Source organism: Brienomyrus brachyistius, chromosome 20 (genome assembly GCF_023856365.1).
Source record: "Brienomyrus brachyistius isolate T26 chromosome 20, BBRACH_0.4, whole genome shotgun sequence".
Lineage (NCBI taxonomy): Eukaryota > Metazoa > Chordata > Actinopteri > Osteoglossiformes > Mormyridae > Brienomyrus > Brienomyrus brachyistius.
In genome coordinates this window covers 4,685,191-4,709,773 of record NC_064552.1, presented here as the reverse complement: position 1 = coordinate 4,709,773, position 24,583 = coordinate 4,685,191, and the positions used below count along the sequence as shown (strand labels likewise).

Sequence of the window (24,583 nt, the reverse complement as noted above, 5' to 3'; positions counted from 1 at the left end):
TTCAGGCAGGTGGGCTTTTAAAGGAGCTAACATTAGCACACATACACGTTTGGGTCCCTCTGATGAGAGAGCCATAAATAAGGATTATAAAGAATTCTATAGGTTCAATATGAGATCCGCTTTCTCTTGATGTCCAGTACTCCTCCACGACACCCAGACATCATCGTTCATAAATAAGACGCATTGCCCGCCAAAACAGAATTATGATCTTGAGAGGAAGAAATGCAACAAACATTCTTCCTGGTCAACTGACTTGGCGTCGCATTTTAAATATGTTCCAGATAAGTTCTGTCAGTCAAAATGACAGAACTACCCACTAAATCACTTGTGTTTTCAGAGGTGAGCAGATGAAGCTGCTTGAGAAAGTGACAACCACAGTAAAACCAAGATTTGAATTCATGTGAAATCTAAGTTAGGTGATCTTGCTGCGCACCGATAAACAGAATTGTTGGCCCTGAAAGCCCCTGTGACACATGGTATGGGGTCTTGCATTTCAGAAATTGCAGTGACAGTGTGTTTGTCTCTGGGGACACTGTCAACACGTCCAAGCTATATTTCTGTCACTGTTAGGACTTGTCGCTTTCTGCGATCCCTGGCCAAGTGCCCTTCTCCCCTTTGGTCACGCTGTGGGGTCCCAGGTTGGCAGTTGGAGTATGGATTTTGTTGCCCAGAGTCTTCAGTGTCCCAGCCTGATCGCTGCACTTGGGGATGAATGAGCAGAGGTGTCCTGAACTCAGCGTCATGCGTTTGTCCTTCTCATGTGCACGTCTCCGTAATCCTGATCTGATGTCTAAGCATGCAAGCAGAAGTGGAACAGCACCCCCCCCCCCAGCCAGACACTTCAGTCTGGGCATCAAGGACTTGGGACAACGGAGGCACGACAAGTGGAGGTCAGAATCCACAGGAGGGTGAGAAAGGCGTCGGTGGCATCTGACCCTGCCATTAGCCCTCCTGCTGCATGTGCCGTGTGACCATCTGCTGCCTTTCGTCACTGCTAGTGTGACCAGGCAGTGGCTCACTGATGCTACAGCCTGTCTCCCCTGAGGTTACTCACTTACTGCAACACCTTATAAACACAGCCCCCTTACGCCGTGACATCGACACCTCAGTCCTGGATGACTCTATCCTCCATGTTCAACAGCAATGTTAAGTATTCAGCCTATTGCACCAGACAGAAAATGCTTTTGCACCTAAGAAATTTAGTAACTTTAGTAAAATCAAGATTAAACATGAAGCTGCTATTGCAGAGTGATGTGAACTGGTGTCCCAGATCGCATTTGATACATGCAGCCGCCTGTGTACATTTAGAGATCCAAATTTTCCATTACAGCCCCAGACAATAAACACATTTTACATATTAGCAAGTACCTACATTTACATGCAGACTACTAACAATTATTAAAGATTATATGTAGAGTATGTTGTTATTTCTAGCCTGCTCTTAAACCAAAACAAGCATGAGCCACAGACACACAGCTCGACCAGCACCCAATGGCACACGTGTCTATAACCACAAAACCGACATTTAATCAAAATGAAGTACATAGGACTTTCAAATATGCTGGTTTACTGAAAATAAACATTCTTATTTCATTTGAAAATTAGTTAGGTATATCCATCCATCCTCAACATCATGAGCCAAATTTAGGGGGGGGGACACCCTGGGTTAAAGGCATTGCTGGGGTCCTACCTACAACATAAAATGTTGTGGTAACAACCAAATACAAAATGAGGGCCTCCTGAAACTCAGGGCCCTGGGCTACAGCCAAGGACACCCCGTGCATAAGACCAGCCTTGAACACATCCATCCATCCTTCTTCTAACTGCACATCTTGGACAGAGCTATGGGGGGAGGGGGGCTGGAGGGGTGTGTGAGGTTACTTTTATCCATGCAAATATCTGCAATTTCAGTCCTTCCAACCAAACAGGTTAGACGCACTTAACAAAACCTGGTTCTTCTTAAGATTCTTCTTAACTATTTTTAATTCAAAGTTGTTTTTTTTTCTTTATATGGATGTTGATTATTAACTAAATTTTCTGCCCAGAGGGTACACATTGCAAAGCATTTTCTAGAACAATGCTTCAAAAAGTTAATTCATGTTCACATTCATTAAAAGTAAAAAAATATATACTTTTGAGATTTTAACAAGGAAAATTCAAAGAACAGAATTCTAAGCAAGGCACAGAATGTTGATTCAAAATCGTCATATGCATATTTCAAATTAAAAAGTAATCTTTTTTTATTTATCGTGTGTAACATGTTGCAGTATCCTATGACATACGAAAGTATGTGGCTATAAGGAGTAATTTGAACTAGGATGATAACCTACTTCCTAGTGTGATATTAGGGAGGATATTTCAAATACAGCTGTCTGGTTCAGTAATAATACAAGAGGTACAGAATTTTAGTAAATAATGTAACAACAAGTACAATTAACAGTTAAAAAACAACCCATTAACTACGCTTTTAAAATGAATGAAGTAGTGCTTTGTTTGTTAATGGTGGTTTAGGAACCCTCACAACGCACTGACGTGACAGCAATTTACCCCGGGATCAATAAAGTGCATCCTAATATTAAAATAAACAAATTCCTCTGCACAGTGAAAACAAATGTGAGCAACACACCAACCATCGTCAGTCCAGTTTCCAGATCACATTAACCAACACTGACTAGTTTTTTGTTAAACTTTATCAACCTGCTTTGTTTTTTTTTTTTGCACAACTTTGACTGGATTGGGGCTGACCTTTGACCCCATCTGAGGCAACGAGTATCCCACTCCTGGCAAGAGATGTGTCTTCACAGGTGCTGCGGAAAAGTAGGGTCCAGAGGATGCATCTAACCACAAAAATAATACAAAGCAGAACAACCAATAAGACACAAGAAAACAAAAGCCAAAGACACTTAATAATATTCTTAGAACTGCCTAAATGTCAGCATGTCAATGAGCTTAACTGTAGCCAAATGTTTGGTTATGTTGGCTATTAGCAAACAGACAGGACACATGAACGTTACAATACGTGGTACACATGGTATTGCTAATGTCGGTCAGATGCTGGTCAAATGAAACTGATCTGTATGGAATGCTTGCAAAGACACATCATAAAATTCACACTCTCAGGCCATTCATTTCACAGTGGCACGACAGCATAATTATGCCATGCGTGGAATAATTTAGATAGTAGCATGTATCTTTCTTGTAAAAAGTGTCACTGTTTTAGGTATCCCTGGAAAATAAACTGGAAAGCAAATGTTGTAATTTACCTTGACTGGCAGCTGCAGAATAAGCCATGGAGTTGTTAGCTAGGGAGCTCACACATCCTTCAGTAGATGCAGGAAAGTGAATAGATCCGACGGCCGGGCTGAAATACCAAAATATCGCTGTGAACTTCCAAGTCAAAGCACCCCCAGGGTACATCTGATAACTGAGCTCATGTTCAGGCAGTCGACTCATGATAGAGAGGAACTAAAATCATAAAATGTTATCTTAATCGGCGGAGTTGATTTTGCACAGAAAATACCTATGTGCCACCAGCCTCTTTAAAGGCAACTGGGTGAATAACACACTTCTGAACAGGAAAAATATAAACCATACTACACTAAAATAAAGACGAAGTCAATGAGTATTTTTCTTTAGGTGTATTATTACAGACTGCCCCCTTTGCAGGACATGAAACTCGCTGCTGGTCACAGCTGCTAATTCTTACAGCAGATTTTAGCCCCAGCTCCCGAGCATTAATCAGTTTCCCCTTACGCGACTCACCCTTCCGAGTAGAGCGCACGGTTCTGTAGATGGAGTTTCCCTTTCACATGCTGGTCCCAGTCCTGCATGGACACAGACACTGTAGTAATTCCCAGCATGGTGTCTGCTCCACTCAGTCACAAAGAGATCACCACCCCGCCCCCCTTCAACGTGGGGGCAATTTAAAGACACAACAACTCAAGGCACATTCATCTTGTGAAAGAACAACTCCCAACTGAAAGCAAGGTATGGCCAGCATTATTTTACACACACTCTATTATGATGGAATGCACATGACTGACCTGGGAACACAGTACCATATCGTATTGCTACTTATATCCGAAACAACATTATTGAAAGTTATAAAGGAAACAGTAGGAAAACACTTAACTAAAAAAATCAAAACTGCTATCACATAACTATAAAAGTATAATGTTATTATGAGCCACTCATAATTCTTAAATTACCAGTCACTGTCTTAATGGTAGGCAAATTTTTGACACTCTGACTGACAGGCTCCACCCACCTTGAGATTATATACCTTCTTATCACAGATAGTGCAGTGGTGCGGCAGGAGTGACGGAGTGACAGCATGGAAGTCATTGAGCTGATGGGGCAGTAGAGGCATCGGTGCTGCCTGCGGAGCTTCTTCACTTGGCTGGTATCCCACAAACCCCTGGGTGCCGGCACTAAAGACTGGCCCACCAACAGGGTTGAACTTGACATCCGTGGTGGGCTCCTCTGGGTTGTACAGTTCTCCTCTGGTGTGGAACTTCTGGCTGGTGTTTGCCCACCCACCACCGGCATTCTGAGCCATCTCCAGGTTTCCTGCATGAGGGAAACTGCTGGAAATTTGCCAATGATCCTTGTGATTGCTTGAAGGGAACGAATCCAGATTCTGCTCTCCGGTGAACCCAGAAGGTGGGCCCCGACCATCTGATGCAGTAAAATCCCTCTGAAAACTACCGGCGCTGGTGGCCTTGGCCTGTGTGCTGAGAGGTGCATACTGGCTGTCATGGGTTTTGTTCGGGGCGCCAGATGTCCCAGCAAGAAAGCCAAACTGGCCACATCTCTCGCTGTTTGAGAGGAATGCTGCACCAGGTGGAAGGTTCGATTTTTTCACGTACTCTGACGCATGTTGGCTGAGAGGCTGCGATGTCCCACCTCCGATGTGGCCGAGCCTGACGTTGGTGTTTTGGTTTTGGAGGCCCCCACCTCTCCCGAAGCTTCCGCCAACCACCTGGGGAGGGAAGGGCAAAGTGCCGGGGCCAAAGCCCGGGCCCAGCTGGGCACCACCAGCATGGCCATGGGGGGTGCTGATCATCGCAGAGGTCCTCAGCTGGTTGAACAGGGGCTGAGACATCGCCACATTAGAGAGGACCTGGTTGAGGACAGTGGCTGCTGCTGCGGTGTTGCTGTTCACGGCTGTCTGGGCCAACTTCAGCCGATGGAGGGTGAGCTGAGCTTGAAGCTGAGCAAGTTGGAGGCTGGCTGGAGTCAGCAGCAATGGATTTTGTGCACACCCACTTGGTGTGGCGGCAGCTGAGAGTAGCTTCTTATCTGGGGAATCTGAACTGGTGCTGGAAAAAAAATGTATGAATCAACAACCGATCTGGTGAACATACGCTAACATGTGCTTGAGTTTGCAATGGACAAGCGGATGACATGATTCTAGTGTCAAATATCCGACAGCCAAGCAGACACCCAGTTGTGACCTTGTTTAACTGGGTTGTCCTTTTGGATCCTGACGGATGTCCTCACATGGTGACTATATTTAGGCCTTTCGTTTATTAATCAAACTGTCTTTGAGCCTTGGACATTACTCAAACCCACCACCACCTTACTGATTTGCAATGAGAGGTGAGGTGCTGTGAAACCAATTAGAGCTGGCAGAAGCCCGAGAGCAAGCTTTCTAAATGAAATGTATACCAAAGGACAGGAAGGAATCCTTAATTCATACAATCTGAAATTTTACATGCAGCCATCCCTCCATTCTTTTTGGATGTGTCTACTTATCTAATGCAAGGTCTGTATGTTCCTGGGGTTCATCACAGGAAGGAAAGGGCACAAGGCAGGGGATACCCTGGACATGGTACCAGTCTAAGATTTAAACTCATGTAGGACATACTGATGTACTAAGCAGACCGACAACTAAAATCAAACCATGTGTACTGGCATTATTATTAATATCAAATGTTCATTTTATGACATAGCATATTTTTCAAACATAAATTTGCTGCAACAAAATTTTGGTAGAATTAGCACCTCTTACTGTTTCTTTCACTGGCTTTTAAAATCATAACAGGGGCTTGCAGAAACATTGCCAGACCATTAAGTCATAACAGCCAGTTGTAAATATACATCCACTTTAACAACCAGCATGGTGTGATATTTCAACGTCTTAATAATTCAATAATTAGTACTGTTAAAGAAGGCAAGATACTACATACGGCATGCATTCATTCATTTGATGAGGGAAGAACCTTAATCTGGTCAATTTTACGGGGAAAACAAGACAAATAAAACTAATACTGCATATCATAAAACAAGCAGGGGGCAGGATAGAGTTAAGGAACTGAACTCAAAGTGTGCGGAGCCAACCAGTCTTATGTTTAGTGTAATTTATATTTCTGTAAGAAACAAATTTTTGTCCATAGTAGTTCTTTAGGGATGCGAATCAAAATCTACTTTTCCAATAAACGTCCTGATATTACATGGTTGCCGGAAAGATAGACACATAATTCATGCCAAATTTTGTACTGCTGGATTTTACTGCAGCATATTAAGTTGAACAAGTAAAGCAGTCATTAGCCCACAATACAATTCTGTTTTACACATATGACTGCTGAATCCTTTAACAAATCCCTTTACCTAAATGGCAACAGCTGTACAAAGAGGGAGCAGAATGCCTAAGATGTAAACTGTCAGGCCTGAGGCTGCCACTAGGAGAGGATCCTCAGGCTGTTATAAGATTATGATTAATTAATAAAAAAACGGCAATAGTTATATCACTAATAGAGCAGATTAAAATCACTTTAGTAATGACCACATTGAGTACTACTGCCGTCTAAAAATACTCTAACAAAACATTGCCTGGAATAGGATGCATTCGTCCGTGAATAACACGATTTTACACAAATGTTATCGTGATGCAGTTACAGTAGATTCAGCATGTCTGGGTGTTACATTCTTATGACTAACATATTGTAACGACGTAGCTAAGTTAGCTTAAAGTGTGAGGCATAATAATACGGTTTTACGAGGTGTGTCTCAGTGCAGCAGCCCTAAGGTTAATGTCTCCAGCGCCTCTAAAAATACTATTAGCACATGGAGTATCTTGGCAGGATCTGTTGATGTGCCCCAGTGAACTTCGAAGTGGCCGGCCTTATTGTTAAAGGCCGCCAGTCACCTTTTATATCTAAAGTAACAGTGAACTCACCTCTTCCCACCAGGATATATGGCATATAAAATTTATAAATGGCATAATAATGTTCACTATCATTATAACTATGCCTATTATTGTTTGTTTTCAACATTTCATTCATAGTTTTGTTTTTTTCCATAAAACAGTCATTGAATTGATCATAATAATAATAATAATAATAATGATGATGATGATGATGAGGATGATGATGAAGAATGTTGAGCATGGTGTCATAATCAGTACCATTCCGATGTTTCAGTTAAAGCAAATGTATTCCATTTCTTTGTTTTACAGACAAACTTTATAGCGTACAAGATAGTAATGTGAGTAAATGAAACACGCCACTTTTAGCTGTTGGTGTTTCGTCCTCTCACGTTACGCTATTTTATGTTCTTATATTTATAGCATGACTGTGTAGGATTGTGGCGGGTGGTGCTCGCGCAGAACTTCATGGGCATAAAAATCATTTTTGAATTAAGACTAAGCATAACACACATGCCGTACATGTAAACATGATGAGTATGGCTGTAACACAATATACCAGACGTTTTTTTTGAGTCAAAGCAGTGCAGGGCCTTCGTACACATCTCCGTACTCTAATGGAGTGCTACACTAAAAACCCACCATTATGAAGCTGGCCGGCCACTGCAGCCTGAAAATAGAGACTCGGGGGCCCAGGTTCCAAAAGTGCCCGACGCCGACCTGTCCTGTCACTGCAAGCTGCGTACGTGAGGTCGGGTGTACGGGAAAACCGTCAGTGCTGTCAGAACTATGTCTCTCCATCGCATCTTCTCACCCTTATTTGTCTGCATCCCCAACGGATGGATCTCTTTATGTGGCTAATATTTATTATTATAATCAATAATAATAAAATGACTCGTCTCCCCAGAAAGGAACAGATAAAAACTGCCCCCAGGTTAACGGGCAGCAATTTGTAAATGAACACTTCTAACGATAATTTGGAATTAATCCTTAATCACTAGGGAGATTAAAAAAAATTCACTTTCAGTGTTATTTCATATTTATGTTTCATTGCACCATGTCTTAAAATCCAATAAAGAATGTTACTTAATGTGGTGTTTTGATAGTTGCGATATTTTAATAAATTTAGTAATGGAATTTTGTTTAGGTATATTATGTTTAGGACTTTTAACTTTAAATACACATGGACCAATGATGTACAACAGACTAATTTTTTATAATGTGTTGATACTGATATATTTTGTGTGGTCTGTGTAATTTGCTTAATACCAAAAATGGTTCTGATTTATTTGTGGCTCATGGTAACTACAAAATGGCCTTCACACATAACTAAACAATATTAATAGTTACATTTATTTATTGCAGAATACGCCCGAGCATAGAGTGCGCGATGGTATTGGCCTGATGCTTATCAAGTATTATATAAATAAAAACAGTAACACTACAAGTAAATAGTATGGGTATTACTTTTTAACTATTCAAAAGAACAAACAGTATTTCATCAATAATACAGCAAATGAATCCAATTTTAGAAGGACCCTGTGTTCTCTGGCAAATTCAATAAATGTAACAAAACGCATACCACATGTATATGGCGTATACAGCTGTTGTTGTACATAGGAATCAGCATATCACATTATTCTGTACAGGTACATCTGTAAATATACCTGAACCATATTGCTTCCATTTAAGTCCTATTTAACATTCTGAATATATGTTTATCCAATTTTTCTTTTAAACATACAATACTGTATCTATGTTAAACTCATGTAAACAAAACGTATAGCCGAAACAGAATATTTTATAAGCGGCAAATAATTTTTCACCCTTTTTTTACGGTGATGTGGGATTTTCAATAATCTGAAAAAAGTTCTACACAAAGCAGAATAACTAAAATCAAAGACCTCAAACTCATTATAAAGCAACTTTTCCACCAACTTTTCCCACTAACCTCAAGATCTCAAAGAATTACTTCATGAAGGTTTCAACATCCCACTGACAGCCCGACAATACTACTCCTTGCTCTTGACGCACAAACAAATATGACCAGCTCAAAGGAGAGTGAATGTTAAGGTCATGCAGATGGCCAGCAACTTGCTGGAAGAATCATCGAAATGCACAAAAAAAATAAAGCAGGCAGAGCAGTCTCAGTGTAAGGCTGAGCAGTCATTATTATGCTTCAAGCCCATCTCTCCCCACTGTTAGGTTTTCATATAATTATTGTATTAACTAAGGCTTAATTGCCCAATAATTAATCCTCCTTAGTAAAGCACATCCATGACAGACCACTGCTTTATTTCATTTAACAAAATCTACAAAAATATTTTTGTTTCTGTAGAGCAGTGAAAGTGATTTCTCACACATTTTGAACCTTTTTATCTTGTCATTGTAAAGCTGTCCTCCCATCTGGCCTGCTGTTTTGCACTCTAATGTATCCATTATGCTATCCCCATTAGTTTATTTGTATATTGCATGTAAATTTATTAATAAGTTATATACACCTAAAAGGTAAAACAACAAAAAAAAGTTTTAACATAAATAGAATTCAAAAATCAAATACAAACACGATAGTAAAAACTAATAACGTATTTTAAAAGACTACGAAATTGTATTACACGGCTGGAGAACACTACGAGATCTTTATAACACAAATGTGGGGGCAAACAAACCATGCACTATATATGTACCCATTGATTTATTTTTTAAATACAATGAAATTTACAACAAAATATTACATTTTGCATTACAATATTACATTACAATACCGGAAAATAGAAGCGCATATTTCATAACAATGAAGTTATTAATTTGACAACTTTACAAAATAATATGATTTTCCCCGACCCCGAAAACCTGACCAGGACACGCAGTGGAAGACGAATTGATAATGATCGAGCAATTAAGCCGCCCGTTTTAATGAAACTGTAGAGCAGTTTGTGTATATTATAGAGGTTTCACGGACACTGCAAGAACGCGAACTTTGATTAGACCTAAGCGCCGTGATCCGACTACAGTTTAATTACGATATATTGTCCCTTTCAGAATCTTTTGAGAGGTTTTAAACTCAAAGACATTGAATCAAAAATCCAAGCATGCTTAGACACTTTTAATGAATCACTACTATAGCCAGGGGTATAATCATGCTTTAGTAAATGTTCAATAAATACAGTATATGGCTACAAATAAACGACCTATCACTTCTTTCAAAGTTTACACTGAAGAACCACTCATTTAATCTTTTTTGTTTTTTAGGACGAAACTCATTTACCTTATTTCACTTTTCCGCTTATCTTACAGTTTTGCTGTCCAATGCATCAAGTTTTTTATAGCGACTTTGAGACACTTAAGCAGACGTGCGATACCCGATTGTAGCACTGTACTTACTAACGACGGTAAAGCGCCGTCTTAAAACCTCGCAATACACATCAAAGTGCGCGTCAAAGCGCCAAATGGAACGAAGAGCGTAGAGCCTTTAAGGAACGGGAAGTGTCAATTACGATGTCATTACCGTGAAAACCTATCACACTTACATCAATACGGATTATATTTGATACGTGTACTTCATGAATGTTCAGGCATAATCGGTTTATTCTGCCTCCTGCGGCTGAAGCCTCGACAAATAATAAGCCAGATAACTTTTTATACTGTCCAGCATTTTATGCGTCATTCTCGCGTGTTATAAGGCCATATAAAACGTTGACTTATCACTGCATATTTAGTATTACACTACAATAAAAGTACTACAATTATAAGGTATGCTACCTTGTCAACCAAACTTATTAAATAATCAAAATATCGACCTTTAAAGAAGCACGAACTCGATGATCCTTTCCGAAATAAAAACGCGCTATGCAATACGAGGTTGAGTCACCAGGGGGCAGTTAATTTATTCCTTGAGATTTCGCTGGTTAGCAGTTTTCATTTTCACGAAAGAGGGCGGTAAGTATCGCAATGATTAATTATTCTACGTAACGATGAAACAACAAAAAAACCTAACGAAAGCGGCGCTTGTGTACACTGGTCCACTGCATTTAAAGGTAAATGTTAAATTATACCATGACTAAACATATAATTAACAACCAAATCTGGCAAAAAAGTATAATGATTAATTTGAAACCACCCAACCAAATCACAGTAAAATATTTTTTTCTTGGTCCAAGCATAGTAGTATGGTACCCTGATTCAAAATCCCTGACACTGACTGTTCTGTGTGCCCATAGTCCTGCATCAATGGTCTGTAAATAAGTTGTCCTTCACCTAGACATAGAGGAATCTAGTTACCAGTGAAGGTGCCAGCATGGCAGATTTACCACCTCTCCATCTGCTGCCATTCAACACATAATGGAAGAACAACCTGTGTTCAGATTCCCTCCCTTTTTAGCCCAGCGGGCCGCTAGGTTGTAAACCTATTGACACATCAGGCTGACCACAATTACTGCCAGTCTCTATGGCATTCCCGTGGGATGGGGCCAGCTCACTGGGAATCAGACATGTGACTCCTGCAGTGTGTGAAAGCCATCCACTGGAAATGCTGGAGGTCAAATTCCACCTCCTGCTTTTGGGTGGAAAAATAACAGCTGTACAACTGCACAACCCAACGGAAGTTTGAGGGCCAGTTAGTGGCAACCTTTTCTTTACCAGGATGCTTCAAGGAACGGGCACATATACCAGTAATACCCAGACATTACAACACTGGTATTTCAGGGCATGCCATTTCCGGACATGTGTAAATCGTTCTTCTTGAATCATTCTCTCTTCCAGTTTTCTATTCCCAGTTAAGAGGTGAGGACAAGTCTGAAGGAACAAGCCAACAATCAATGCCATAAACACCTACCGACAGGCACATCATTTTACAGCGGATGATAAATTTACTGGGCAATTACCTTAAATGTAACCAACCGTGAAAACCTAAGCCAGACCACTAGATGGAGCCGAATGAATGTACAAAAAAGGACATACTCATTTGAGTTTGCATTCTGTGTAAACAGGAGGTCCCTCAGAAAACATTAAACCAAGAGTGCAATTTCAGATCCTGAGTGAAAGACTACTTTCGCCTTTTAAGTACTTGAAACTGAACCATTCATGGTTTATAACTGGGTGACAGTAAAAGTTACAGAATGGTATATTGTTTATTCCACTACTTTTAAAAATGAAATAAGACAAACACTCAAACCGTGGCTCGTGATGGGTTTATTAACGCAGCAGATGAAGTGGGTGAGTCAGGCCTGATAATTTCTTCGCTAAATTACTCTCTGATTGATCCCACTATAGGTCTATTACACATAGATAACCACATATAGAGACAGCAAAAAAGGTCAGAGATATTGAAAAATAAACAGCAATCAAGTCATTTATTATGATGACAGGAAAATATTTTAAAATATTAAAATCCTCCTTATATGTAAAGAGCATCATAAATATGAGGGGTTGTGTGACTTAACAAATACAACTTGTTGCATGAAGCCGCTTAGCTATCACATAGCACAGCGACGGCTGGACCAGTCAGCTGGGGGCTGGCTCCACGAGCTGTCACCCACAGCTGGGAGCTCCTCTGATTTACGAAGAAAGAGCAGGACTTGGCTCTTGGGGCTCAGTGTGCAGCGGGATCGATATCCAGGTCCTAGTGGCTTGATCCTAAGGGATCCAATGACTACTTCCATTAAAACTCAAAGCCCATAATCTTTTTGAAATTATTACTATATGATATGGGCAGCACAGTGCTTCACTGGGTAGCATGGCTGCCACACATCTCCATTGAGGGACTTGAATCCTGGGACTTGAATCCTGTATCCTGTTGAGTCTATATGTTCTTCCTGTGTCATGTGGGTTTCCTGCCACGGTCCAAAGACATGCAGTTGGACTAACTGGCATCACTACACTGATGATAGTGTTAATGATTGTCCGAGTATCTTCGTATGTACGGAGCAGCCAACCTTGTTCCCTAATCTACTTGTTTTCCTGGTTGCAGGGTCTCAAGTCAGAAAATGGATATATGATACATAGCTGTCAAACAGCATGATGATGCAGAAGGGCAGCTCTGCATTCTGCTACAGCACTCAGTGTCAGTCAGCTGTGTAGCGATCTGGGTTGAGGATCAGAAAGGTGTCCCATATGGACATTCCGGTAGCTTCCTCACTTGTAGGTTGAACAAAATTTCAGACAGCTGCACTCCAACTGTTTGCTGGTCCGAACATTCCAGCAGAAATTTGCCCTGAGTGAAAAATTAGAGCTCAATACCTCAGGCATGTAGAAATTGTGCCAGGGCCCAGAGAAAGCTGTCGCTTACCATTTAAGGGACATGTGAGGGACCTTTGCCCTTACCATCAGCAGCCTTCAGCTTGCATGGGGAAAGTATATGAGAGAGGCAATGCTTCCACTGAAATGAGCTACGTCTACTATGCTAGGCACTTCTTTGCATTTGAAAAATTAATTACCCGTGAAACAGTTTGGTAGGCGTCACTAACCTGTACAATACAAGTACATATCACAGTATTCCATATTATATTTGTTCTGGGCTGCTGTCAACTGCTACGTCTAGCAGCACCTTTGTTGTTTTATTAAGCCTTTTTAGAAAATAAACACAATAAACCTCGGCAACCACGCCTAGGACAATAGGGTATAGAAAATGGATGCATAGACAACACCTTAATGTGTATAAAGTACATGCAGAAATTATGTTTTTCATTTGTTAGTACTGCGGAAATGAGCCATGCTTGTTTATTCTGAACATAATAATGAGGGACGTGAACATGTAGCTGTCGTATAGCAAGACAACTTATAAAAAGTGGCAGTTCTATACCGTGAGGGGGAGGTGAATGCCAAAACATTTCGAACATGTAACAATTAATTTAATCGTATACATGTGACCAAACTGATAATCTGCATCGTTGTGTCTCATGGCCCAAATGTTTCATACTGCCATGTGTTCCATGTTAAAGATTCCTCTGACCTCTCAATCTGGAACATGATGAGACATGGGGAGGATCAGTGACCATTTTGGTAAGTACAAAGCCACACAAAACATTCATGAATGGACACTAAAACACTTAATCTCTAAGAAAGTGCAATATAAATCACTGTAATACTCAAGCTTTCCTCGCTTCCTGCCCTCCCTTCAAGCCTATAGCTACTATAACCGTCAATAGTAAAAAGTTAAATTGACGTGACAGTTATTCTCAGAACTGCTGGAGCCAAGAGAGCATGTACGGTACTGTGAGGCAACCAATAAAACTTCAACTGGCCGTGTTTCCTTTTTTGGGACAGTGAGATACCCGTGTTGCACAGTCATGGCCCCATCTGTCAGCCCAGCACACCCCATCACATGGGTCTGACGCGTCACTCCAGCCACTGAGGAGAGAACCCCACCCCCCAAATGCAGAAGATTTGCTCAAGCCACATACAGGAAAATAAATCATCCTTCAAACAAAAATGACACCATAGGGACGCTCTCCACCCACATGCACAGAATTCCTGAGCTTTCATTGCTGAAATTATATACGAATGATTTTGCCCAGAAAGCAATTTTACCACTTACTACTGCTGACTGTTTACTGAAACAGTTCAGGTTAAGTACCACCTTCTAGCTTACTTTAAACAACAGTATTCCTCCCGGGATCTAAACTTGATACCTACTGGTTACAAGTTCATGCTAACCAGTACACCAGCTGCTACCCCAGGCTGCTCAGCAGGCTTGTATGCACATGTGTCCACAGCCATCTTGCCTCTGACAGAGTGCCCACGCAGCAATCATTCTCAGTGGGTTTGAGAAAACTTGCTTAAACACCCCATACTGTGTCCCACTTGCACACAGGCTGCATTCCCTTCCCCTTTCACTGTCACCTGATCTACATCGGCTCAGTGACACCAGATCTTTGATTACAGGCAGCTCCACACAGACTCGCATTTCCTCTCCTGCTTATTTTAGTTCAGACCTTGTCCAATGAGAAGGTAAAACACTTGCAAATCCTGAAAACATAAACTATTCTATATAATGTAGATTCTTAGCACTTAGGTATCCATGAGTAAGGTACTCATACAGAACATGTGTCTATAGCATGTGTGAGATTCACATTGGGTTGAACAAATAGCAGGCAGTACTCTCAGCCAAATGTCATGTTTGTGTGAGACCTGTGGAGGTGCTGCTGGAGGTCTTCCTATAGACAAATTTGCAATAGTGTTCTACCATCTTCTATTTGTTGAATACTGAGCTCTCTAACATAAGAGTGGTTTATCAGAAATTAATTTCACCTGGCAGTCACAGGAATTTGAAAGCTGCTCAACACTTTTCTGTGGGCTGCAGCATGAGTAGTGTTTTGTTCAAACAAATGTCTTCACTTTGCAAAAGTTGAAAATGTATATTTGTAACCATAGCCACCATTTTGCGTTGCCTAAATTATCCCAAGTGACTGCAATTAAATTTGTCACATTCAAAGCAAATCACCTGATCTATCGAGCATGAGTCCTGCCAAAAAGCATTCATACACTGTGCCCGCAAAAACAAAAGTGCTAGTCTACAATATAACTCAATTGCTAATTATTTTTGGGACAATTGTGCCTGTTTTCAGAAAAAAATACATAAAAATATTCCACAGTGTTTTTGCTTACAATATTTTAACTATTTTGTTCCAGTGTAATTGTGTTCTTGGTGTCATGTAGCCCACCACAACGTGCAAAGAAACAGATGGCAATGAACTAGAGTACATCCAACTTGCAATTTCCTCCAATTAGCTATTTTTTATGACAGGGAACACTTCATAGAATCACTGATAACACTTATTTTTTAATGACGGAACACATTTTTACAGTTGAGGTCTGCACCACCATAGCAACGTCCCACCAGAAATTAGATAACTGGAAAACACTGAAACAGGTTTCTGGAAGAGCATATTGTGCTATTTGTTAATGCCTTTATGCAGGATGCGATTAGACATGGAACTGACAAATGCCAAGAGCATATGGCCCATTGAAGAAACACCCAGCTGCATCTAAGATTTCCTGGCCAGTGAGATACCCATTAGCAAAATTAATGTAAATAAGGACAGAGAAACATTAGTAGTTCGGAACAGCTGCAGGAAATGAAAGAATAAGATGAATGAGTGCCCTTTGTCCTTCGATGGACTGGAACTGGCATGGTGTAGGGTAATTACTGCTAGGGCAGGTCTGTGAATATATGGCTATTATGGTCCTTTGCTGTTGTCACATTATACTTTACTATATTATAGCATATTATTATTTTATTTGGTGCTGATTATGGCCGAGAGCAGCTATAAATCCAAACTTTTTAAACAAAAGAATTCAAGCTTGCTGAAGCTGACAGATTTTAGGTTAAATATTGTCAGGATACCACAACCTGTCAAAATGTCACATTATCATGACAGGCTTCCAACTGACCAATTTCTTCAGCTGTATGCCTTATACACAGATCCCAGCTGAGCAGTGAAAGGATGACAGAGGGCAAAGCGAGAATTCCGATGTCACTGTTTCATCACACACACATCCTCAGACACAGATATTAAAAACATTCAGCATGGAGCCAGAGCTACTGTAATACTGCTGGCAAGTCCTCTGTCCAGCAACGGACACTCCGAAGAAAAGCACAACACAAGTAGCCAGAAGGCTGGATAAGTATTTCTGCTACTCTGTCCTGAAGGATGCATGCTGGTAACAATGAATATAAGCTATTCTGTAAAATTTATACTCTGTTCTTTGGCTTGTTTTATTCTTGGTTTTAAATATGTCCCTTAAACCTCCTAAAACATTCAGAAGTCTTCATTAAACAAAAACCCTTTCTTTTTTGTATTGTATTTTGCATAAAAAACATGTGTTCAGAGCAAGACTTCACTGCTCCCCAAGACAGTGCAAGTTCTAGTCTGGGTTTATTCTTTCGCTTTTTGACTTCTCCATTTAAATTTAAACTAAGAAATTAAATACATAACATTTTAGTCTAGCAAGATACCATACTTGGCATCATTTTCAAAAGGAAATTACAAGCTCAGGTATGTAAATGTCTGGCTGCATTTCCTGCCTAGCAGCTCTGCTTTATGCTGTTTTATCAGAAAATATATATTTAAAATGCAAAACAAAATAGTCATACTCAGCTATTAAACTAATTTATAAATGTCAAAAAAACAGCTGATAGATTAAAAACACAGCAGTGGTATGATCTTTGTTTACCTCTCTGGAGCGAGCAGCTGGTAAATTAACAACGCTGGTGGCAACGTCAGTGGCCCTCTATCATCCATGTGAAAGTTGCTGACAGCTAAAAGGTCCTACTGGCACACACAAAATGTAAGGCTCACACACACAAACACAGACTGGATAGGCCAGGCTGTGGCACTGCAGACACAAGCTGCACGGGTCCGGTTGCAGCCAATTCCTTAATACACCCTATCATCAAACTACTATTAATCACACAGTTCCTCCCTCTAGGCCAATCAAAGGCACCAGGGTTAATTGACCAGAGCCTCTTTTAGTTGGGCCACAACCCTGTGATGACAGGCAGATATTGTCCAGTACCCCTTCATTTCACATGATGTGGCTGTCCTACCACCGCTCCGAAAGCAATTAACATGCCTTGCCCTGATATGTCCGCCATTGTCTCCACAGCAGGAATGTGTGAGTACTTCTCTGTGATAATGGTGCCCAGAAATAAACATTGCAGGGGCCAGTCAGTTCTGAGATCCTGGCGATTCAGCCTTATCCTTGATTTAGGGCTTCTCCAGCCCAATCTTTGTTTTTGGTACTACTGAGGTGTGAGCCAAGGAGGTATCTGGAGGAATAGTAAATTGCCCATCGGCAGCCACAAGAGACCCAAAATCTCCATAGAAGGAGTAGATGGGGTGACCATACTTAATGAAGGGCCACAGTAAGCTATTGACATAGACTAGACAGAAATGACTGATTGTGGTGCCTCTGCCTGCCCTCAGAAGCCATATTAAGTCAATGTCATATCATTTTCTCAGTAGAAGTTCATGTGAGAACAAAGCAGTTTCATGGACACTGGTCATAAGTTACACAGCAACACTGTTTTGCTCAGAAGTGAAATGGATAAAAAAAAATGCTGCACAAACAACACTCCTGTTAAAGAGTGTTAAAGGTCTGGGCTTGTCTCTGACCACTGATTAAACCACAGCTGACAGTAATATCAGCCTTGTTTAAAAAGTCATTCAGAGTTCTGCTGAGTGTAGGAGGCACTGACTCAGGAAGACCAAAAGTCCTGTCATATGACTCATTTTTAGTGAATAACTTCCCATTTTAAGCACCCCGGGAGCAGATAAAGATTAATTAAACTATCCACAACCAAAGTGGCTGTCTATTTCGAGTGGCAAGATTCAGAATTAGTATTTCATATTTCTACTAGCCCCAAGTTGTTCATAAAAGTGGATATATTCATAGCATTTTCTAAATGAAGTATTGCTCATATACAGGACCTGCCTTCTCAAGTATTATTTTTGTGTGCATCCCCCTCTAAAGCTTGGGTTCAAGGGCAGTTAGTGGGACAAAAAAAAACTGCTCTCTATAGATGCCAAGCAGATATTGCTCATTGAGGTGGTGGTCTGGCCAAGTCCTCCCTGTTCCTTTGGGAGGAAAAAAGAAAGCATAATCATTCACTTGTTATATTTGTCATTTAATGTGAAACACATTACTGTGTAAATGCGATTAATATATCCCACAGAAAAATGCTGTCAGCTGCAGTATAATAACTAATCAGGCGTGCATGAGCAAGATCCTATCAGCTCCTCCGTCAGACTGTTAAGTGTTATTGCTTACAGTGAGTGATAGTATCATAATTATACTCTCCCAATAGAGGCTGACTGCAGAGTATGCAACAAACATGCAGTACAATACTAATGCTGAAGTAATTCTTTTCGGACAACAAAATTTTACTAAATTTAGAAATTAAGAAAATGTGCAAAAAGCACAATTAATGCTGTTATGTGATTTGGGAGAAAGAAATGGCCCAACAATTACTGTAAGTTTTATACAAATACAATGGATGATACACACTGTATGGACAATGGTATTGGGACACCTGGCCATTACACCCACAGGAACTTTTATGGCATCCCATTCTAAATCCATAGGCATCAATATGCCCCCCATCTTGCAGCTATAACAGCTGCCATTCTTTTGGCAAGGCTTTCCACATGATTTTGGAGTGTGTCTGTGGGAATTTTTGCCCATTTATCCAGAAAAGTATTTGTGAGGTCAGACAAATACGTACCAAGACTTTCTGGACAATTCTATCCTTCCAACTTTGTGGGAGCAGTCTGCGGAAGGTCCTTTTCTGTTCCAGCATGACTGTGCCCCAGCGCACAAAGCAAGACATGGTTGGGTGAGTTTGGTGTGGGAAAAACTTGACTGGACTCACACAGAGCCCTGACCTCAACCCCATCAAACACCTTTGGGATCAACTAGAATAGAGACTGCAAGACAGGCCTTCACATCCAGCATCAGTGCTTGACCTCACAAATGTTATTCCGGATGAATGGGCAAAAATTCCGACATACTCTAAAATCTTGAGCAAACTTTTCCCAGAAGAGTGGCAGCTGTTACAGCTGCAAAGGGAGGGACTGACTCCATATTGATGCCTATGGATTTAGAATGGGATGCCATAAAAGTTCCTGTGGGTGTAATGGCCAGGTGTCCCAATACCATTGTCCATATAGTGTATGTACATAATTCACAGCGCAGCAGGTTCAGTTTTAACTTCAAAATACAAAGCAATGTCATGAAAAATAGTGCATACAAGGATATGACATAGAATGAAGGATAAGAGTACTGACTGATCCGACATGACGAACACCCAAACAATGCGATATAAAGATTTCATTATTTCATTATTCAACTACCAACAATCTCTCAGGAAAAACACTAATTCACTTATATATAAAAAAAAATAATTGAAAAAGTTTGCAAAGCATTCACACCATTCACATACATACACAGAAAACTGAGTAAATCCAAGTCACTTTAGCATGGTTCTGTATTGTGGGGGGTAAAGAAAAAAATCACAGAACATGAAAGAAAGCTACACACCTCACACATACAGCCAGGGTGGAGAGAAGTGAAGCAACAGTGCTAAGAACTGTGCCATGGTCCTATGATGCTGGACAGAGAAATTTCTCCTCAAAGGAATCAATAAAGTTCTAAGTTATCCTACAACTTCCAATTTTCATGCAAGATATTGCTTTTTGCATACATGGTTTTCACTGTATAAGGCTGTATAGACAAAAAAATGGCTTTTTTTTTTTTAAAGCAAAATATGTATAGGTGTTGACATGACTTGATCAATGTAAATTGTATTTGGTATTTCAGGTTAACCATTTGAATGTGCTATGCAGCTGCTGTGCCCTACAGAAGCAGCAACAGAGGTTAAAAGCTTCTTAGCTTTTGACTGTCAACAAGCTGACAAAATGTTGGCAAGCCACGGCCAGGCACGCGACTTATAGGTTGAAATCAGTTAGATGACATAGACTGGAGACTCTCAGACGCCACATACCAAGTATCACACGCTGCCGCCCATTAGCATTAAGGCTGCTGGTATCTAAAATTACAAATGGTGACTTGTAAAACCATATAGATCCATAACATGCCAGCCGATGAATCCTGCAATGGGGTGTTGGCATGCTTGATAATTTATAAACCATGCACCTGGCACAGACAGCTCCACACTAAATGCGGTGCTTGTGCAGGAAAAAACAAGTCAGTGTTCAGAAAAGCAGTCCCTTGCACAGCAGGGAAACAGCGAAACAGTTGCATAGGCTGCTGTTTGCAGAACAAAACAAGCACTGTGATAGTTTTATCCTGACATACTACAAATCATGCAAGCTTAATGGGAATCAAAATCTAAATGCAATAAAAATGGGGCTTAGTGCAAAGCGTGAATGAATAGAGAAAAAATAGACTACAAAAGCTCCCTCCAAACGATACATTTTCAGAGCCAAAAACCAGAACCTGAGGAAAACAAATGCTACAGAAATTGAATGACTTATGCAGATGATTGAAGTTACATTTTAATGTAACTCTTTTATCTGACGCTTTTATCCAAGGTAAATTACTGTAGAGGGAAAGGGTTAAGATTTCTGTGAGCTCCCTAGGTTATTCACATACTGTAATATCTGCAACGGTAATCACAGCAAACATGTAAATGTATAGGATCACCATAACAGTAACTTTAATCAATTTTGTTTGTGACATTTGGGCTTGTGCTAATGCAAAAAATGTAAAGCTTCCCTCTTCCTTTAAAAAAGATACAAGACAGAACACAATGACATGGACTCCAGTAAAATGCCACTTCTGTTGGACTCACCTGGACTAATTTCTTTTATAACCAAAGTCCTTAGCCTAACCACAAATTTGCCAGCGTTCTAAGACAGACGTGTCTTAGTGTAACGATACCTAATATGTTGCCCGGAATTTAAAGATTACCATCTCTACAACACCTACCACACCAGCTGGCCATTATAGGCCTGCAGTAGCATTTGGGCGGTTCCCCGAGAAAGAGTTAAACTGCGTTCTTCTCCTTGACACTGAGTGACGGGCAGATTGGTCTGCTGACAGGGAGACGGGCTTCTCAGATGTGGCTCTCTGGTTTCACGTGTGTTCAAAGGCTGAAGAGAGGAATGTCCAGCACACTCCCTCGTGATCTTTCCTTCAACACTGCAATTTCCATATCGCTTACAGGCCTTGCCATGGATTGCTGCAAATTTGCTAAGGCAAAACCCTTACGCAAATTTTGTTTCCATTGCTTAATAACATTCCGTAATGTTTTATAGACTTGCAGAATTCTATTAATAAAGAATTAGAATAAAAATGAAATATTACCCTGACAGTGTTGACAACTACAAACAGTTTATACCAGATCTCCTGTTTACACCTGGCACAGACGTGTCTCTGATCAGATTTCTCAAGAAAATTTTCATAGATCTAGTAGGGCTGAGCAGGGGTAAGTGCGTGATAATGCCTCTGAATAGTCAGATCGAGGAAACATGCAGAACTTGAAGAGCAGCTATTGTGTTTCACTGAAGATGAGTCACTAAAACCATTAACAATCCCTTGTTTCATAATAAAGTATCCGCAGAATCCATAAGCGTACCATTTAAATTGCATTTACTTGTAATCAATATCAATACAAATCTAAGAAATACTTTCATTACACTTAATTGATAACAGATAATTATTCATTATTGTTCTTAATATTAGTTCTTCCAATACTGAAACACAGGTGTCTCTTGTTTTGACAATAATCACTCTGTGTTACTCTCAGTAAAGACCAAGTGACTCACTCAATTTGCACCAAGCTTAAAGCTCTGTTCAGCCATACTTCTGGCATTGGTGGGGTGACTCTTTCAGATCAAATACCAACATATATCATGTTCTCCGTAGGTCAACATCTTTATGCCTACATTAAAAAGTAGTCCCACAAATAGATAATTTATGATCTGCGGGATAAATAAGAATCACAAAATAACTAGAATACACTATACTAATTAAATCATCCAATTAAAGTCAAAGTAAAATAGTTCAGATAAGAGAAATTACTAACTCTTGGAGCACAGCATCATATGTGTCTTTTGAAAATTATTATACAATAATACACTTCATCTTGATTTTGGCCCCTATGGTGTGACCTGAAAGTCAACAGAGACTGTAACTGCAATGAAATCAACCCTGTACAAAAGAATTATTCAGCCAGAGGCCCTAAAAAGAACATGGCTTTCACTGCAAGCTTTTAGTGCAAGACAACCACTTAAAACACAATTCCGTTTTAAACAGGATAAATGTTTAAGAGATAGTCCTATGTGGAGCAAAACAAACCTTGCAATCAATTTCCTGACTCATCAAAGTAATAATGTCAGCTGACTGTATAAGGTGAAATAGTCCTATATGCAGCTTTATTTATTATTTACAAACAGCATTACACCAGTACTCATTCAAACAAATATCAGCTTAAGTTCTCCAGCCAGTCAAAACAAACCATCATCTCACTCAGGAGAACATCTAAGGAGTCAGAGGCTCTGAACCAGGTGCTGGAGTCAGTGAGGAGCTATACATAGCTCAGGCCCTGTAGATATGTGTGTTATGCCTCTGGTTATATTCACTTACCCCAACAGTTCCAGAATTAGAATCTTAATAACAAGATTATAAGTATTTTGCTCCTCCCATCTACCTACAAAACAGAAAGTGTTGGTACGAGCTCCATTCAAACCATCATTGTTCTTACTTATTATGCGTATTTTTTCTGCAATTGTTTTGTTAGCAAGTAGGTTTAACACATAGTTTTCTGGATTATAGCAGGGGTTCCCAACGTTTTGACATCCACAAATCAGTTTACATCACACAAAAATTGTATTAGACCGGTAAACCCATAAACTGATAACACCTGCTATTCGGGGGTATGAAAATACTGAACAAACTGCGCAAACTTCGTAGATCATGGCCTTTCCTTTTTCAGTATGGGACAGCCCCATACTATACAGGATGGGTGGCAAATCTATCCCCAGTGCTCAGAGGCCTGGTGGAATATTAGCCACGGACCCGTACTGGACCACAGACTTGTATGTAGGAACCCCTAGTACCCCTCTGTACTACAGTTTGAACAACAGTTAGTGGAATTAAGTACTGTTATTGTCTGGCATAAGAGTGTTAAACAGCTATTCATTCAGAGGTCCTGAACAAAACATGATCCTTTCACTTCAATCTTTTAAGACTAATACTAATCAACTAAATGTTGATTAGTACTGAAATATTAGATGGGCTCTTGAAAATTTTCCTGTATTTGACTACTCTTTCCATCTCTTGTAAACCATTAATTCTAAATCAGTGGTGGATTTCAACAGCCATATAAATTCACATTTCAAAACATACTCAGGAGAAATAACACACTGAAGAGATCTTGGAAATGGCTACAATGACAATTCTTACATCAATGCCAGTGATTTCTCCATCACTGATGTAGTACAAAAATTGAGTTTGTGAATCACTGTGATGGCAAGACAGAGAACTAAACACACACAACACAAAAAAGAGCCCAAAACAGGTTCTGACAGACTTGCACAGAAGGATAGCCTTTGGACCCTGCACAGTAAGTTAAATTTGATTTCCTGTAAATTGTTCCTATGGTGATGCAGGCAGAATGCCTTTACAGTGACAGCAGGTTCTACAAACTCTCAAGTTCAGCTGTTCACAGTAGGCACAGTCGTGCAGCAGCAGCAACAGCAAGGTTCTTCATTCAAACATATAACACACTTTAAAACCAGGCACATTTTCCACTGCCTAGACAGATAGCACTGCTCAGTTAAAGGTAAAACTTCCTGAATAGTAAAGAATCTTCATCTTGGGTTTTTTTGGTCAAACCTTATTGTCCCCATAGGGAAATTTGGTTTGGGCATAATCACTTTACACAAAACACATTACAGAACATCTCCACAGTTC

General features: G+C 40.2%; 1 protein-coding gene across 5 annotated transcripts in view; it reads right to left on the bottom strand.

Moving 5' to 3' along the window:
* rbm20 (RNA binding motif protein 20) overlaps nucleotides 1-24,583 on the bottom strand; it is a 49,095-nt gene that overhangs the window by 10,874 nt on the left and 13,638 nt on the right. For 2 of the 5 annotated variants that reach the window (XM_048987244.1, XM_048987241.1), the window contains exons 2-5: nucleotides 4,268-5,321; nucleotides 3,763-3,824; nucleotides 3,264-3,361; nucleotides 2,746-2,837 (exon numbers count right to left, since the gene is read on the bottom strand). In XM_048987244.1, the coding sequence (XP_048843201.1) occupies nucleotides 2,746-2,837; nucleotides 3,264-3,361; nucleotides 3,763-3,824; nucleotides 4,268-5,321 (1,306 nt within the window). Of the gene's footprint in view, nucleotides 1-2,745; nucleotides 2,838-3,263; nucleotides 3,362-3,762; nucleotides 3,825-4,267; nucleotides 5,322-10,415; nucleotides 10,673-17,320; nucleotides 17,538-24,583 lie in introns of those variants that run through there. The other 3 variants (XM_048987243.1, XM_048987245.1, XM_048987242.1) reach the window with 3 other exon arrangements.